The sequence below is a fragment of the Vidua macroura genome, chromosome 8 (assembly GCF_024509145.1).
Source record: "Vidua macroura isolate BioBank_ID:100142 chromosome 8, ASM2450914v1, whole genome shotgun sequence".
In the NCBI taxonomy this organism is placed as follows: domain Eukaryota; kingdom Metazoa; phylum Chordata; class Aves; order Passeriformes; family Viduidae; genus Vidua; species Vidua macroura.
Window position 1 is genome coordinate 3134993 of NC_071578.1, and position 17987 is coordinate 3152979.

Here is a 17987-nt window from a genome sequence, read left to right on the forward strand (position 1 = left end):
CTGCCACCACATAGTGGACAACAATAAATAAAAGCAACATATCCAAAACACATCCCCACCTAAACCTGTGTAATTATTTCAAGCTTTTGACATAAATATATTTAACAGAAGAAACAAAGAAAAGGCACTTTTCTCAACAAAAGGAGTTGCACGCATTATTTTGGAACAAAACCACGTGATTTAGCTTTGGTTAAAAACACATTGAACAGATATTCAGGTTTTCTTTTGACACTGGGTTTTTATTGACTGCTTCATGATGATATCAAAGCAAAATAAGATGCAGTATTTAAAAATATTCATTTGGTGCATATTTTTAGTTGTACAAAACCGTTGACTCAACAGCAGTTCTGCAAATAGTGTGAGGTCACAGTCCTGCATGGCTGCTCTGTAAAAGCCTGGTGTTTGTAGGGAAGCTCAGAGTGAGAGATAATCTTTGAGTTTATCCATAATTCCATGGATTCCATCAGCTGGAACTACAATAACTGTCCTCAGAGGCTTCATGGGGACATCATCAAAGGACCATCTGCCACCCAGACAGGTGTCGCTTTCCTCTTGCACAGAGTAGTTGAATTTCAGAAGGGCTTTCTAAACAACAGAAATAAAAGCATTCAGATTAAAAAGTTTAATTAGCATGAAGATAATACATCATCTAAAAGTGAAAATAATTAATCTATTATTGCCCATGCTTATTAAGAAGTTTTTTTTTTTTCCCTCTTGAAGTGTCCACCAAAAAGAAGAACCAAAAAATCCACTATTTGAAGTATTTTAAACAAATATTTTCACAGAATTTACATCTTTCATGTTAAATCCTATAATGATTGCTACCATTATAGTTTGGGATGAGAGAAACAACGTAGGAAGGAGGGCAAAAGAAAAAAAAAATCAATGTTCTGAGGCTCTGCCACTTTCAGGGCCTACTCTTAAAACTGCCCAGAGTCCTAAAAATTAACAAATCTGTAAGAATATGAGTAGAAATCAAACATTAAGGGGATGGACACCAAATGAATCCTGAGGAGAATTTCAGAAAGCTCTTGGAAAGGTTCCAGATGGCTGAAGCAACTGGAAGATCTATTTATGCTTCTCCAAACAGGCAGGTGTCTAGAATGTGCATTGGTTCTTTTCAGGGACCTCATAGAGAAAATCTCTTTTCATCAGCTTTCCTAGACAAAATTCCTGAGGGATCAGAAAAATAACCTAATGAATGTTTCCAGTTCTCAGCCAAGTCAGATGAAGAACTCTGAGCTGAACCATCAAGTAGAAAAACTTACCTGATTCCTTCCCTTTGGAGGAAAACTAGGATCCACTCTCCTTTCAGGCTTGCTTTCCACTACCAGTGTATCAGGGCTTTAAATCTCATTTTGGCTGAATTACCACACTAACCTGAGTGGCTTTGCTCAAGAACAATTTGAGCACCTTTAATCAATTCCAAGGCTGGTTATAATAGATTTTCTGGTTATAACTTTAAGGAACAGAATGAAGCCCAGGGCAGTGCCAAGTGCAGAAAAGGCTTCTCTCAGTTTGATATAGCTCCAAGTGCCTCACCACATTTAATGTTATTTTATGGCAATCTAATTAACATTATGTGTGATCAGGGAGGACAGACACTCAGCACTAATTTAACACACACACATTATTAAGTACAGAGAGACATTGAATTTAATACCCTACATAATGTTTAAAATGAATTTTTTTTTAAACACTGGAAAGACTGTTAAAAAGAAAAACGTGCTCAGTTTGAGTCTATCCTTTTGAGCTGAGAATTACTGGAGTTTAGATGAAAGCACACAACTAGCCTTTAATAAATAACAAAGCTGAAACAAATAAATGCAAAATGGGCCTTCTACAACAGAACACCCATGAACACCCAGAACACAAGCTTCACAGGCTTCTCCCCAGCAGCTTTTCAATAACATTTTACACAGAGTTCAGCTCCAGCTGTTTCAGCTGCTGTGGCAGGAACACAAAGACAAAATCCACAACTTGCTACTGCACAGAGGCTACAACACAATTCCCTACAGCTACCAGTGAATTCCCCCACTTACATTTCTCTCATTCCCAAAAAATAGAATTACAGCCCTACCACAGCCTCTGTCAGAATGATTACACCCAGGAACCTTTGCCATTAACCACCCCATGCATGTGCAAGTCCTTTGCCCTGCAGGCACTGCCAGAAATGAAAAATAACAGCCTCTTGACAAACTAATGATATTGTATAATAGTGGTTGTAAAGCTTTGGGAACAAAAAAAAAAAAAAAAAAATAAAAAAAAGAAGCCATGAAAAATTCTTTGCATTTCACAGCACATCTTAAATTTAATTTCCTGCATTCTCACATTTTCCCCTGACCTGATCTGGCTTGGGACCAGCAGAATTGTGTGGCCACGTTGCCTTAGGAAATGGGAAGTAATATTTTCACCTCAGTGTTTCACCACTTTTTATTAATATACTTGCCCTGAGTAGAATAGACACAGAAAAGGGAAGCAAGACCTACCTCTTAGGATCTCCTGAAGTTTTTATTCCAAGCATTTTTTGCAAGTAACAGGTACCCAGGAGGGAACAGATAAATCAATACACAACAAGAGCTTGATAGCTCCTCTCTCAACACTACTCCAAAACACCCTGGATTTAATTTCAAAATATTTGTGATCATCTTGAGAAAAGCTCCCCTTGAATTTGAGGTGAAACATCTCTTGTTGATGATATGTAAAGAAAAAGAAACATTTTAAATTAAATAATCATGTTACCTCATGAAAGAATTCCTCCTCTGCGTTTGCAAACATTAATTCCTCCTTTGGCTGATTCCTCCCTCCCCTCCTCTTAGAATTGCTCTTTGTGGCTTCTGTAAAGGTCTTGCTGATAAGGAGGTAATAGTGGCACTTTCCACAGGGTTTGTTTGTTCTCTGTGCCTCAGTCAGCTCCTTTCTAAAGAGTAATAAATGTTTACACAACTTAAATCCTAAACAAGCACATAAACAAACCTCATAATGTAGTGGTATTAAAGGATATTCAAATTGCAGCCTCTTCTTTTATGACTACCTTAGAAAATCAATTTTGCAGATGCATTCCTGGTACTTAAATGTACTGTTTGTACTTTAAACTATAAAAATGTGGATTTTTTTCCTCAGCTTACAGGATAACCCTTTTTTTCCCAGAATCCTGTTCATGGCAGTGCCTGTGCAATGATTTTAAGTGCAACTCTCCTTAAAAACACATCACATGATCACTTCCTTGAGGAATTGTAACTGAAAAAACAGAAAATACTCTTGCTCACCCTTGTGTTCAACATGTTGTCACTCCAAAACCTTTAAGACAAAGAGGCTGAGATCTGAATTTGAGCTGTGACAAATGCTGTATTTGTGGTGACCTCAATCTGACTTCTAATCTCATCTCACATGAGAGGAAAGAAGGCAAAAATGAAAGAAGAAAAAGAGATGATCTCCATTCTATGACTGGTTCCTTATCCCACCAAACTTCCTTGTTCCCAGTTCTCAGCATGGTACTAAAATAATGTAATGCTGTGTTTCAGTGGATTAATTTATTTACATTCACCCAGCTTTTGATATAATCCATGAATTAGCAGAGATCAACCAGCACTTCACCTGCTTTTTCATTACTTGAAACTAATCAAAACACTGCATATTTACATGGGTCAAAACTAATTCACCTTTTAATCCTTTACCTCAGTCCAAATCTCCCATTCCTGAGCCAGACATTAACACAGAAACACCCAAGCTGCTAAAAAAGTTCTCATTTTTAAATTTACTTAGATTAGTGTGAAAATAATCTGTAATACAAGGATAAACTGCAACATATACACAGCTATTTCTGTAGAAGAGCACATGTTCTCAAATTATATCCTCTATAGAATTTGAGAATTATATTCTCTATAGAATTCTCTATAGAATTGAGAATTTATAAAGATATAAAAAATATTTTAAAAATTAACTAAAGACCATATATTAGATATTTTTTTTGGTTCATGCTTTACTCATACCTATAGCATCAACTGTCTTAACACAGCTCTATATACATAAGAATTCTGAAAAATATGATGAAAAACACCATTCAGCATCATGCAAAGGGAAAAAAAATATAAACAAACTTACTGGAGCTGCTGGTGCATGGGCAGAGCAATCTGTGGAGGGACATTGATGAACCTTTCACTCAGGATGAGCCCCACAGGCTTTGTGCTGTCGTTGAGGAGTTTACTCAGCTGCTCCACCACCCGCTGCTCACAGCTCTGCTCACAGCGACTCAGAAGCAGCTCTTTGATTTGCTCAGCACACTGGGTGCCCTGCAAGCAAAAGGTGCATTTTCTTTACCTGATACAACAACTTTTTACACAAGAAAACCTAGAATGTCAGCTTCGAGGGAACTTCCTACAGGCCTGGTGGCAATTTCCAATTTCCCTCAGCAGCCTCTAAAGCACTGCACAATTGCTTTGAAATCAGCAAAAAGGCTGATTCTTCAGCCCTAAAGCTGAGGACAAACAAAGGTTGTGAAGTGATGGGAACAAGGAACTGCAACACCACAGCAAAACTCCAAACTGCAGAAGATCAGAAGGAAGAAATACAAGAGACTGACAGCTCATTTACACTGGAATTACTAGGCCCAGTTTTAACTCTCTGTTCCATTCTTTGCTTCACATTTGACTCTCAGCAAGTTACTGCACTCAAAAAAAGCTAAGCCACTTCAAGTTTTATAACCCCAGTCCTCCACAGTGGAATTCCAAAACCTGGTCCAGGCTTGTTACACAGGATGCAGTCTCATTTATTACTGGTGCTAATATTTATAACCAGATGTTACTGAGGAATACCAACCTTCCTTTCTGTTAAGTTCAAGCAGCTTATAAAACCAAATACTTCATCATCATCATCATCTTCATCATCAGAACTGTCTTCCTGCACTTCTGCTTGCTGTTGAATGAAAGGAAAAGCAACTCATATTGACATTCTATTTCCACTCTGTAGCAAAAGTTGTTTTTCTTTCCAGGTGATATCAGCAAATAAAAACCATTGACAAAATCTGTACAAACAGACACTGCAAATTCTGCTGCATCACTGAACATCTCAGTGTGCTCAAAGCCAGCTTTACAGAGGGCCAGGTCATGCATCCCCTACAGCAGAGTCCTCTGAAAGGCACTAAAGGATGATAGTTCACATTTGATAAGCAACATCTCAGCCTAGGGGATGGTAATATCTTAAACAAAACCAATTTCCTTCAGTTGCTAACGTAGGGAAGTAAACCTGGAATATCCTGACAACCACAGAGCAACAAAGCTTTGATAGGGAGGGAGACAAAGAGCTGTGTCTTTGCAGGAAAGGCACAAGCTCCTGTTTCTTATGGAGATGGCAACAAACCTCTCCATTGCATTTTCAGCATTATTACACTGAAATTCAGGGAGGGAAAAGCTTTCCATATGTAAAAAGAAACCAGCAATAGCAATATATCAAATTCATTCCTTGCTTGAAAGTAGGCATGGAAAATCTCAGTTCCCATAGAAAAATTATTCTTAAAGCAGAAAAAGCAAGAAAGCACACAAATAACACAGACAGGAACCCTTTCTGAAATACAGAAATCATGTCATTTCAACAAAGAAAGCATTGTACTTCAATTACAAATATAGTATCTGTCTTACCTTGATAATACTCCCAATATGGTTCTGTTGTATTAATATATCAGTTAATTCAGCAGTGTTAACAGGAGCTTTTAGAAACAACTGGAAGACAGGAAACAAGTATTAAAGTATTTTAAACAAGTATAAAAAACAAGTATTTAACAACTATCAAACAAGTATATCAGGCACTGAGGGTATCTCACGGACCACTTAGCAGAAAATAAAGTGATATTTTTATTCAACTTCCTTCATTATAATACTGCAAAAACTAACAATCAGCTGCTGGAGGTGCTTGCTCCTGCACCTTCCACGTGCTGGTATTTCCATGCTGGTACCCTCTGGAGTTTGGCATGATCTGAAAACTGTGGCTGTTCCATCCCTGGAAGTGTCCAAGGGCAGCTTGGATGGAGCTTGGAGCAATCTGGGATAGTGGAAGGTGTCCCTGGCCATGGCAGGGGACGGCACTGGATGGGCTTTAAGGCTCCTTCCCTCCCAAACTATTCTGGGATTATCTAATAAAAGGAAGGAAAGTAATATATAAAAGCAATAAATCAATACAGAGAATGTGAACTGATGCCTTTGCACAACTCCTTAGGTATTATTTATCAATGGACATATCAACCAAGCTGACAAGTAGCCACAGTACCTGCTGTAGTAACTTCTTTATCCCATTATAGTCATTGTCTGATATGGAATGTGCTTCAAATTCAATATTCACTTCCTGTGCAGTAAAACAGAGAATATCACACACACTTGTCAAGAAGTTGTATCAGAACAAAGCTGAACTGTAAGAAACTTGAAGACAAGTAATGGCAAACAGCAGAAACAGAACTTCTTTCCAACTTGCAGTAATCTCAGCAATTGTTATAATTTCTCCTGTGACCTTTAGAGAACACCTGTGAAAGTAACTTTTCCAAACTGACCCATCAATTGTGTCATGAACAAATCTTAAATGCTTTGCTCCTGCCATCTGGTTCACACAATTACAGCTGTTGTAGCCAGAGACTCTTCCTGGAGAGAGGTTTTGAGCCAGGCAGTTAAACCCTGGCAACTTCAGGACTGAGGTGTAACACCTTAGCTAAAGGTGGAGATTGCTGCAAACATTTAAATAATTACATCCAAACCCACACTTCTGCTATTTCCCCAAATCCTCCTGGCATCATTAACCCCACTGTGGAACTCTGCAAATGATGACACCCCGGCACTGCAGCAGCCACAACGGGAACTGTGCTTCTCCTTCCAGAACAAATGCTGTGTGTCTACCAGCATTCTTACTGGTATTCAAAATTAAAAGTCACACCTGCCGAGGTTACTCTGCCCACCTATTCCACTGCTCAAGATCATCCAAGGTTATTTTGCCTTTTAATTGCCAGTTTCAATTACACCTCCTGAGTAACCTCAACAACTCAGCCTTACTTTTGCCACCATTCAGCCTCATAACTCTCTCCAATCCCACATCGAGGTCATGGCTTTTGCTGCCCACTGGAAGAACAGTGTTAAAGACCTGTCTGCAATGTAGAAAACAGGCACACTATCCCTTGGGAGGCAGCAAAATTCCGGGACTCTGGCACAGGCTGCCCCTGGATCCCTGCAAGTGTCCAAGGCCAGGCTGGACAGGGCTTGGAAAACCCTGGGATAGTGGAAGGTGTCCCAGCCATGGCAGGGGGTGGAACTGGATGGGCTTTAAGGCCCTTTCCAAACCAAACTATTCTGGGATTCTATAACAAAATGAAGCAAACGAATATAATAATAAAACATAGCAGAATATAATAAAAGAACTAATCCTCTGTGCTGACAGCACCATTTCCGAGCAGCCGCCTCCAGCCCCACACCCGAGCGGACACACCAAGGGCCGGGGGGCTGTACAGCTGAGGCCTCGGGGACCCCAACGCTTGAAAAACAGTTAAAAAAAAAATTAAAACTTTTCAACAGCAACGCAGCGAACTCACTTTGGACCGCCGGCCCACAGGGACGCGTTCTCTGCGCTCCCACAGGACACGCACCCAGCGCCGGCTGGGCCTCGCAGGGACACAAGCCCTTCCCGAACATCCCCTGACAAAAATCCCTACCCAAGCCCTTCCCGAACATCCCCTGACAAAAATCCCTACCCAAGCCCTTCCCGAACATCCCCTGACAAAAATCCCTACCCAAGCCCTTCCCGAACATCCCCCGACAGTCCCTTCCCGAGCATCCCCTGACAATAATCCCTTCCCCACACCCCCTGACAATAATCCCTTCCCCACACCCCCTGACAGTCCCACACGTGCAGGAGCCGAGCGGGGCCCGTCCCGCTCACCTCAGCGATGGGCTCGTCCGAGTCCGAGCACCCCGAGCCCTCGGAGCCGCTGTCGGAGCCCTCGGAGCCGCTGTCGGAGCCGCTGTGGGAGCCCTGTTCCCCGGCGGGGCCCCGCGCCCGGCGCTTGGCCGGCGTGGCCATGGCACGGCTCGGCGGAAGGGCGGTGCGGTCGCGGGATGTCGCCGACTGTCGCGACAGAGAGCGGCAGGCAGCGCCCGGAGGGGCCGCGGAGCCTGAAGGGGGAGGCGCGCCCCGGACCGCCCCTGTCCGCGCCGAGCCGGATTTCCTCTTCGTGCCGTGGTGTCACTTCCTTCCAAAGGGAATTCCTTCATGGGAACGGCTGTCGGGATTTAAAATCGGGCTGCCCGCGACGGTTCGGAGTCCCCATCCCGGCAGGAAGGCCTGGACGTGGCGCTCAGGGCTGGGGGCGCGGTGGGGATCGGGCACAGCTCGGCCTCCATGGGCCTGGAGGGCTTTTCCAGCCTCCGGGATCCTGGGATCCTGTGCTTTAAAAGGAACAGAGTGTCCTGAGCACCTCCGACATTAGCAAAAATTACTGTAAGTAAAAAACTAGCGTTAGTAAAAATTGCCAGTTAACAAAGGAATCAGGCTGCCGCGCTCTAAAAATTGTGTCCCGGCTTCCCCTGAACCAAATTCCCTGGATAATTCCAGACAAACCGCAGGGAAGGGTGGTAGGGAGAGCACCGTAAGCACAACGTGACCCTGGTCTTTATAAAAAAAAAAATGCCAGTCGGGAAAACGCGTCGAAAAGTCCTAAGCACTGAAGAAATGCTCATTGATGATCGAGCCTCTGCTACATGGAACGTGTTCCATTTAACACTTTGTTAATTAATGAAGAACTGGGGTGTTAATGAGGCCATGGAAAGAAGAGCTTTGGGCACTCACTGTTGCCAGCCAGAAGAAATGCAAGGCACGGAGCCTTGGGATGCAATTCCAGCTTTATAAATATGCTTCAAGTAGGCTCAGATTTTCATGTTCCCTTTAAAGCGTCAAACACATGTGTGGGGTTTTTTATTTTGTTTTCGTTTGGGGTTTTTTTGCTTGTTTGGGTTTTTTGTTTGGTTGGTTTTATGTTTCTGGGTTTTTTTTTGTTTTGTTTTTCAAAGCTGTGTTTGCTCTGGGAGCAATTAGGTCATTGCCAAAATTTGAATACTGATATCCAGGGAAATAATTTAGAGGAAAATGAATTTTCCTATGTGTGTGACCTGTCAGGAAAATACCACACTGGTAATTGGGTAAATATGCACTTAGAGAGTGGATTTCTGTTTGTATTATTTGTGTATATGCTTATGTTTTGTAACTTTGAGTTTAGCATCAAAGCTTGTAAGGAACTGAGAGGTATCATCTTCCATTTTTATGGCAGAATAGATGTTTTCAGTCCTGCCTTGTTTCCTGGACTATCAGAGAATGCATATGAATGTTATCTTTATTATTATAGATGTACAAATGTGTGCATAAAGACACACATCTATTAAATAAAATCAATATCTTTGCATAACAACAAACTAGTGCAAGCTAGCATGGACATTAATAGAATAAATAATATTTTTGTAGACAGGAGCTGATTCAATTGCAGAGCGTGGTGGCGTTGTAGGGCCTGTTACTGCTTTTACAAAATATTCTTTAAAATGTGTTCCCCTTGATGAATTTCACTGGAGCCTCTTCCTTGAGCAGTGTTATCTAAAGGCAGCATATTATTTTCTGCCCTTATCAGGGTGGGTGCTCCTGCCTGGAGAATGCACAATAACTGCTTACTCACTGTGTAAGGAGCAGTACAACTGGTAGCAGCCCAGTTCTTGGAGCTGTTCAAGTCACTGTTCCAGTCAAAAAGTCCTCTAGATTCCAATTAAGATAAATTCCATTCTTGTATTTCAGGGTTCTGCTGTGCTTCCTTGGTGAACAATGAAGGTTCTGCTGCTGAAGGATCCCAAAGACAAAGATTCAGGACCAGATCCATATATTAAAGTGAGTAAATGTTAAGAAAACTAAAAAAAAAAAAAAGTGTCACTTCTTTATTAAATGTGAATCCAACTGTTTCAAGGGGCTTAATCAAAATTAGGAGTGCATGTCTGAAATTATGCAGAGAGAAAAAGTATCTTAGAAAATAGCCCTTCCTGCATAAAAATGGTATTAACTATGGGACATTTGTACTGAATTCATTGTAAAGCTCTCAGCAAAGTACTGATATTAAACCAGCTTCATTTGAATTAATTAATACTGATTATGGACAGAATAAAGATTACAGAAATTCCTTGTATTTTTACTGTGAGTGTGATGTGAAACAGAGGTTACCTGTTGCTGGGGGCCCTTCTGCTACTGCCCTTGGTCATGTGAGTAAATCTCACTCCTAAGAGCAAGAATTCCTGATAAAGGAGGATTATTTCTTTAGAAGAAACCTATTGACAGAATTACAGAGATGTACAGGGATATTTGCAGGACTGGGTGGACACCTGGGGATTTCAGACTTATGTGCTGGTGTCTCCTGTACCTCAGAAAGTCACAGTCCCACAGCTGTTTGTTTAATAAAATCTTGTAATATGAAATAATTAACAAATCCAAACTGGATGTACCAGGGAAAGGAAATAAAATGCCTTTTCATTTTGCTTTAGCAAAGAGAAATGCTTGTGCTGACTTAGTCAGCTCTTTGAAAAAGCAAAAACGCTGTTTGGAGTTTATTTCAAGAGCTGCAAACCTTTTCTTGGTAGGAATTAGGATCATACAGCTTGGAAGCAACGTTGATCCCAGTTTTGTCATTTGAATTCACCTCTCTTGACAGCTTATTTGAGAAGGTAAGTTTGCAATTCTTTCAGTTGTCTTATTTCCAACAGGATTTGGTTGCCAAGATCCCATTTAATCATTCTCTGTGTGGTACCTCTTTTTGTGTTGCCACAGACCAGCTTTGTACAATGAAATCTCATGAACAGCATCAAGGACCTTGCCCTTGCTTGTTAAAGAATTAAATTGCTCAGACAGAATTCACATTTAAGTTGTGAGTTGTCACAAGTGTTGGGGCATTTCAGGCAGTTATTGAAGCTGTTCTGTTTGTCACAAGGTTATAAATAATGGATCAACTGATTTTTAAATTTAATTTATATATATATTTTTTTTTACTTCTTAAATTTACTGTTTCTAAATAGCTTTCCCATCCAGAGTGCTATGGAGGCCTCGTTTTTACCAGCCCAAGAGCATTAGAAGCCATCAAGATATGTTTAAAAGAGAAGAGTAAAAAAGAAAGTAAGTACATATTGATATTCCTTGATATTCCTTTTTCTTCCAGCATCTTGTGAAGTTTGGATTTTCATGAATTTTATTTCACCCACCAGTAGATATTTGGAGCATGATTTTTTAAAAAAACCTGAATTTCATAGTTCTTTTAGCATCATAAAGGGCTCGTGCTACATTGAGCTTTTAAGGGTTGTGTTTTCCACACTTAAAAATGAAGGAAAGGAGCTTTTGGTACAAATTACTAATTAGTGAGAGCTTTGCCAGCTCTGGTTCTCTCATGCAGAGGGAATATTTTGCTGCAGTGCCTGGTTTGCTTGCTGACTGCTTTCCTCCCTCATAAAAACTGGCCATCACTTCTGTGCCTGTACAATTCGTATGAAATGCTGCAGGAAAAGGGAGTTCTCTGTCTTGAACAGGAAATTTCTCAAGTGAATTAATTACTAGCTAAAAAATGGTGAAGAAGTGCTGATGCATCAAAGCCAAGAGATGAGGAGTGAGGAAGAATCCTGCTAAACAGAAATACCCATCACAATGAAATGTCAAATCCTTGTAAACTCTTCCAAATTCTCATGTTGGGTGATTCTGGCGTGGAGTTTCTACTTTATCTGCTGCATTTTTGGGCTGTGGACAAATCAGTGTCCTGTGAGTAAGGCTTTAGTAAGCAGTAAATGCACTGAGGCCCTCAGCTGATTGTAGCATTTGCAGCAGCAGAGGACAGTCTGTGAAGATTTTAGGTCAAAAGTGATCTCTAAATTTCATCCCTAATCTTGATTAGGACTTTTTGAAAATAAACATTTTAATAATAAAAATGAGTCTGTAGTTCCTGTTGGAGCTCCTCTCAAAAGCAATAAACCCTTTTATTTTTACTTCTGATTTTATTTTTGCTGTTGTAGTTTGTCTTTTTTTTTTAACCCTCAGTAGTCCCAGAAAAAACTCAGTGTCCTGTGCTGCTCTGGTTAAAACAAGACAGTAAAAAACTTGGTGTATCTATTTTTTATCCTTTAGGATTTGTACATCCAGATTTGCTGAATGTGTAGTGGAGTTTTAGTTATTATTAGAATTTTGCTGTATTTATGGATTAAACAGAAGTCCAAATAGTCATTTAGCATTCACATTCTGTTGCCATGTGCTTAAATTTCATTTAATTTAGTATAATTTAATGTTTTTCAGCCTGGTCAAAATCTCTTAAACAAATGTGGAATATCAAACCAACATATGTGGTAGGAAAAGCTACAGCTTCTTTAGGTAAGCTGGGGTTTAAAAAAAAGAAAAATTGGCTAAATCTGGCTTGTAAGTACAATTTTTGGAGGAGGAGCTGCTGTTTAAGGGTGCTGAGGAAGAAACTGAAGTTTAAAACTGATTAATTTGGAAGACAGGTAATTATATAAACATTAGAATTATCCATGCTCCAGCCAAGGATATCCATGGATCTAATCCAGCCTCTGGGTTTCTGCTGCTTTTGTTGTAGTGTGATGGTCACTGCTTGAAAAAATGGGTCAAAACAGGAAAAAAAAAAACCCTTTGTTCTTAATTTCAATGTGGTTTTGTCATTGCTTTTGGAAATGAAATTGGATGAAAGGGATTCTAACCTGGTTGAGACTGTGCACAAATTATTTGTGTGCCTCCCTTTCCATCCCAGGGTTCTGTGACAGGAAATCTGAATTGTTCTCATTGGTTTCTGTGGTTCTTTCTTTGCTGTTTTTGGTTCTAGTGGAAGAAATTGGTCTTGTTCCACAAGGAGAAAAGGCTGGAAATGCTGAGAAATTAGCTGAATATATTTGTTCAAGTAAGTGGCTAAAATGTTGGAGTTAAATTAAGGTAATGTCCCTTCCATCATTTCAGAATTTCCTTGGGGTACAATCAGTGCACAGTGAGGCAACAATACTTCAAAATACATATACAAGATATTAATTTACATGTAATCTTACACCCTCTAATTAATTTAAAAAGTTAATTTTTACTGGAAGGAGCAGGAAAAAGTTTATTTTTACTAGAAGATCAGAGCTGTAATGATTGAAAATTGCTGCTAAATCAGAAGATTTAAATGCTGGTGACTTTAACCAAAATTACCTTGTGGTTTCAGAGAGATCTGGTTTTCAGCACCAAAGCTGAGTGGTTTTGAAGAAATTAAAGTGATGTTTAAGTTTTAACTTTTGTTAATGGTTAAATTAACCATTTTGTTATGGTTAAATCTGTAATGCTTCTCAACCTATTATCAGATTATTGGGGAATTTTAAAAGTCTATTTGCTGACTTACTGTGTTTTTACTCTAATTTGTTAACATTTCCAGTAGCAATAAAGAAGATTTTTAGACTTAGGGGCCGTTTGTTTTTTGAGTAGAAGCAGTGAAAAAAGAGTTTTTGTACAGATGTGAGAGAGCTGCTGAGCAAAGTCTGCCCAGTAGCAGAGATTTATAGGGAAAAGAAAAACGGGATGAGAGCTGGAAAAGATTGTTTTTGCTGGGCACAGTGCTCTCTAATTCACTGGCAAATAAAATACTTCAGCTCTAGAGAATATTTAATGATAAAAATGAGAGTTGCCAACACAAGATCAAATAATAAATTCTGAAAATTAAAAATACAACACGAATATGTCATGAGTGAAGAATAACCCATCTCCTCTCTTCTAATAGCAAATGTACTAAAGCAAAGAAAGGTTTCAGCTGATTTTTAGTGCTGGAAAATCTACATTTGGCAATGAATTCATGTTTGCCATGGATTTTTTTTGAGCAGAAAGACAAGAGAAATACCTGTTTATTGTCTCATGTGAAGGTGAAAAAATTAACCAAGCAGTGAATTTCAGTCACTGTTCACTGTTTATTGTTGAGACATAGAAATATTCTCCAGGATTTATTGGGCTGTGCATATTTAAATGCTCTCAGCTGATCAAGTGCTTTACAACAATCTTGGAAGTACAGATTAAATTATCTCATGTTCCCTATTATGTATAAATTCATTTTTGTTTTTGCATGAATAAGTAAATGAAAAGAAAACTCTGAATTTCGTGTATCATAAGGGGTTATTGCCAGAATAAAAATAAAACTGAAATAATGAGATTTTTTTTTGTTGTCACCTTTTGTGCTTTGGTACCCAATTCAATTTAACGGATTGGGAAATAAAGGAATTTACTCCAAGACAGTCTGGCTTTACTCTTCTCAAGGCAAATATTTGGCTACAGAAGCAGGAGATCCCAGTCCTTATTGTGATGTTCAGGCCTACCCAGGAATTTTTCTGTGCCAAAAGAATTGGTGTTTGTTTACAGGTATCTGATATTTCAAATAACTGGCATGACTTGCAGGAGAATTGATGCTGGAACATTCCAATTTTATTTAATTTTAAAATCTTTTTTACATGGTGAGCCAAGTTCATTCTTCCTCTAATTTTTAATTTAAGAATATCTGGTTTATAATAAAACCTCAGTGTGCAGACAGAACACTCGGGTGTGTCTGGGTTGACTCCTACAAGGGTCTTTCCATTTGATTTTCACTCTGCTGCCCTTTTTTTTTTTTATCCCTGAAGAATGTCTGCCTGCATAAACCAACCTTCCAGCACTTAAAAGCATTTCTTCCCTAGTAATTGTCTCTTTAAAATGTATTAACAAACCTGAATGAATAATAAAATAATTTCATTTCTTTGGAAAGCTGAATCCAAAGCTGTATCAATCTGTGTAGAATTTAATCTTGAAGTTTTCTGTGTTTCTTATTTATAGAAAAGGCAAAAGCTGTGCAAAGCAAGTCTGCTGTTAAATTCCTAATTTGACAAAAGCAAGTGAGGCTATCCACTCTCACCCCAGCAGTGCAACCAGAATCCTTTTTCCTTGGGGAATTAAGAAAATGGAATTGCAGATAGACCAAAACTTTTCAGCACAGTGTTGTCCTTTTCTTTGTCTGCCCGAATATTCCTTTATAGAGAGCTCTGTCATTTATTGAGTGGGACAGATTTTAAATATCAAATTGAGACAGGTTGTGCTGAGGAGGAGATAAAAGTGCATTTCTATTCCCCTTGCCCTTTTACAAAGGAAGTTATCTTTTTAGCCAATATTAATATTCTAGTTATGGAATATTTTTAATGTTCCTGCTAAGTAGCCTGCCCTGTGAATTGGGGCTGCAGATGTTTTCAGTTACCTCAGAGCTGTGTCTGTGGTGAGGCATTTGATAAATCAGCATTTGATACCTTTAAAATGTATTAAATCACATTTACTCTTTAATAAAGGCCTGAGTTAATTAAAGTTCTTGTTTGTGTGTTTACAGGAGAGAAACCCAATTCCTCAGCTCTCCTATTTCCTTGTGGAGCCCTGAAAAGAGAAGTACTTCCTACAGTGCTTAGAGAAAAAGGTTGAACTTCCCCTGGAGACCCATTTTAATTAGTCAGTGATGAGAAAAGTTGTGTCTAAAGCTTGAGAACCAAATTGGAAGAAGTAAAAGTGGAACTTGCTGAGGAGAGGACAGGGCAAAACACTGGGAGCTTGGATGGCTGCCCACGGCTCTGGGACCTGCAAATCCTTCACAGAACTTTTATGTGGGTTTTTTTTAGCCTAAAATAGTTACACTTAAGTGCAGGTAGGATGTTGTGAGTGCTGAACTGAAATAATAGAAGTTAATGAGTGAATTAATTATGGCTGCATGTCCTGATTGCAGGCATACCCCTGGAAAGCCTCACTGTTTATCAAACAGCCCAACACCCTGATCTGCAGGAGTCTCTGAGCAGTTACTTCTCCCAGCAGGTACTGGACACTGATGTAGTTTGGGATTTTCTGAGGCAGGTGACAATGCCTCCCAGAATATTCCTTTTCTTGAAGTAGTGTAACTGAAATATCACTGGGCATCTTTGCTGTGTATCACAAATCAGAATCGAGGATCAATCTGCCCTACATAGTTTGTGTAAAAGTAATCGTTGATTTTCGTTTTTCAAGATTGGCCCTCTGGTTTTTCCATGTTAGGAGCCTCCATCATAGAATTACAGAATCACAGAATGGTTTGGGTGGGAAGAGAACTTAAAGCTCATCCAGTACCACCCCTGCCATGGCAGGGACACCTTCCACTATCCCAGGGTTTTCCAAGCCCTGTCCAGCCTGGCCTTGGGCACTGCCAGGGATCCAGGGGCAGACACAGCTGCTCTGGGCACCCTGTGCCAGGGCCTGCCCACCCTCCCAGGGAACAATTCCTTCCCAATATCCCACCCATCCCTGCCCTCTGGCACTGGGAGGCCATTCCCTGTGTCCTGTCACCATGTGCCAAGGCACTGGCACTCTGCTGGAGGAGGGAGTGAGCTGTGCCAACCTCTGCTTATTTCACCCAGGGGATCCCTGCGAGCGTCGTGTTCTTCAGCCCATCGGGTGTCAAATTCTGCCTCCAGCACATCCAGAAGCTTTCAGGGGATTTGATCAACCAAATCAAGGTATCTTCTCTTACAGATGGTGGAACACAAGAGGCAGTAAATTTGGGGTGGGCAAATGAGATAGAAAGGCTTACAACCACTGCAAACCTTGATTTTATCTTTGGTTTGTGTTTATTTCTCTGAAGAAAACCCCAGTTTATAGCAAATACAAGTGTTATTATATAGAATTATAGAATCCCAGAATGGGTTGGGCTGAAAGGGACCTTAAAACCCATCTTGTTCCACATCCTTGCCATGGGCAGGGACACTTTCCCTTACACCAGGTTTCTCTAACCCCATCCAACCTGGCCTTGGGTGGATTTTAAAAAAGAAATTGTTTTCACCTGGAATGTTTTCCCCAACCAATTCCCCCATCTCCATTGGAGTAGACTTCATTGTCTCTTAGTGATGCCATGGTGTGAGGAGTTGTTGCTTGCACCAGGCTGCAGCTGATTAAAATTCCTCTCACTTTTCTATGTCCCGTGGGACTCGGAGCTTTCAGTGTTTGTAATGGTGAAATAAACACTCATCTTCCCTGAGTCACTGCTAAGTGGCTCCACTGATCGGTGGCTTTTAATGCTGCAAATCTTCAGCCTGAGCTGGGAGAGCTGATGGCTGGGAGGACACAGAGCCGAGTGCTGGTGCAGTGCCTGAGAAACCATTTACAGTGGCAATGTTGTCCCTGCAGTTCGCTGCCATCGGCCCCAGCACAGCAGAGGCCCTGCGAGGGGCTGGCATCGCCGTGAGCTGCACTGCAGGGAGCCCCACGGCCCAGGACCTGGCTGCTGCCATCCACACAGCCCTGCACAGCTGCTCTGTGCCCCAGTGAGAGCCCAGCAAGGTCCTCCAGGAGGGCCTTTCCAATTTGCAGACCTGCTGTCCTCCGAGAGCGTGGTTTTTGGGATTGTGAAGCACTGTCCCGGTCAGGGACGGGTGTGAGAAGGTTGCACCTAAATATCTTAAGAAATCTGGAATCTGTCCAGCATCCTTAAAGCATCCAGCTCTTCCCTTTCCTCGTGTGTGCACTGTGAATATTTTATCCTTGAAAAGCAGCTGTGAACACAGAGATACAGAAATCAGCCCCACACCTCACCTCAGGTATCCCCCAGCACACGGCTCAGGTTGGATTTCTCTGTATGATCAGTTTTACTTGCACATCTTTTGTAGCAAAGACCCCCATATTCCAGTGAAGTATTTTCTTTTGTAAACTTGTTTGCTTGCTGTTTTGCTTTTCAAATATTTGTATAAAAATGTTAATTGTAGATTCTTAGTGGAACAGGAGAATTCTTGCAGTGAAGTTGCTCTGTGTGGGGCTAATTCAGGTCAGCTGTTGCCCCTTGTTACCCTAACAGGGTCTTAAAAATTAGCTTTTGGTTTCTGTTCCTGTAATGAAGGATTTATCAACAGGGAAATAAACTGGCTTATCAGAATTAATAATGGTGTTAGAGTTGTCTG

The 17987-nt window shown here is 40.5% G+C and overlaps 2 protein-coding genes across 4 annotated transcripts; one reads left to right on the plus strand and one right to left on the minus strand.

The window, feature by feature from the left end:
* Positions 1–212: 212 nt before the first annotated feature.
* BCCIP (BRCA2 and CDKN1A interacting protein) lies at positions 213–8151 on the minus strand. The gene is made up of 7 exons (XM_053983648.1): positions 7912–8151; positions 6262–6336; positions 5637–5717; positions 4819–4914; positions 4105–4292; positions 2743–2920; positions 213–585 (listed from the first exon to the last, which is right to left on the minus strand). The coding sequence occupies exons 1-7, from the start codon at positions 8050–8052 to the stop codon at positions 415–417; spliced, it is 930 nt and encodes a 309-aa protein (XP_053839623.1). The 5' UTR covers positions 8053–8151; the 3' UTR covers positions 213–414.
* Positions 8152–8196: 45 nt separating this feature from the next.
* On the plus strand, positions 8197–17971 carry UROS (uroporphyrinogen III synthase). Of its 3 annotated transcripts, none has more exons than XM_053983649.1 (10): positions 8197–8469; positions 9808–9897; positions 10638–10721; positions 11070–11166; positions 12328–12402; positions 12869–12943; positions 15407–15490; positions 15794–15879; positions 16455–16553; positions 17221–17971. In XM_053983649.1, exons 2-10 carry the CDS (start codon positions 9835–9837, stop codon positions 17359–17361), a joined length of 804 nt encoding a protein of 267 aa, XP_053839624.1. In that variant the 5' UTR covers positions 8197–8469; positions 9808–9834; the 3' UTR covers positions 17362–17971. The 3 variants fall into 3 exon arrangements, with proteins under 3 accessions (XP_053839624.1, XP_053839626.1, XP_053839625.1); XM_053983650.1 differs by lacking the exon at positions 8197–8469 and adding an exon at positions 8682–8888; XM_053983651.1 differs by lacking the exon at positions 12328–12402 and having other exon boundaries at positions 8347–8469.
* Positions 17972–17987: the final 16 nt, after the last annotated feature.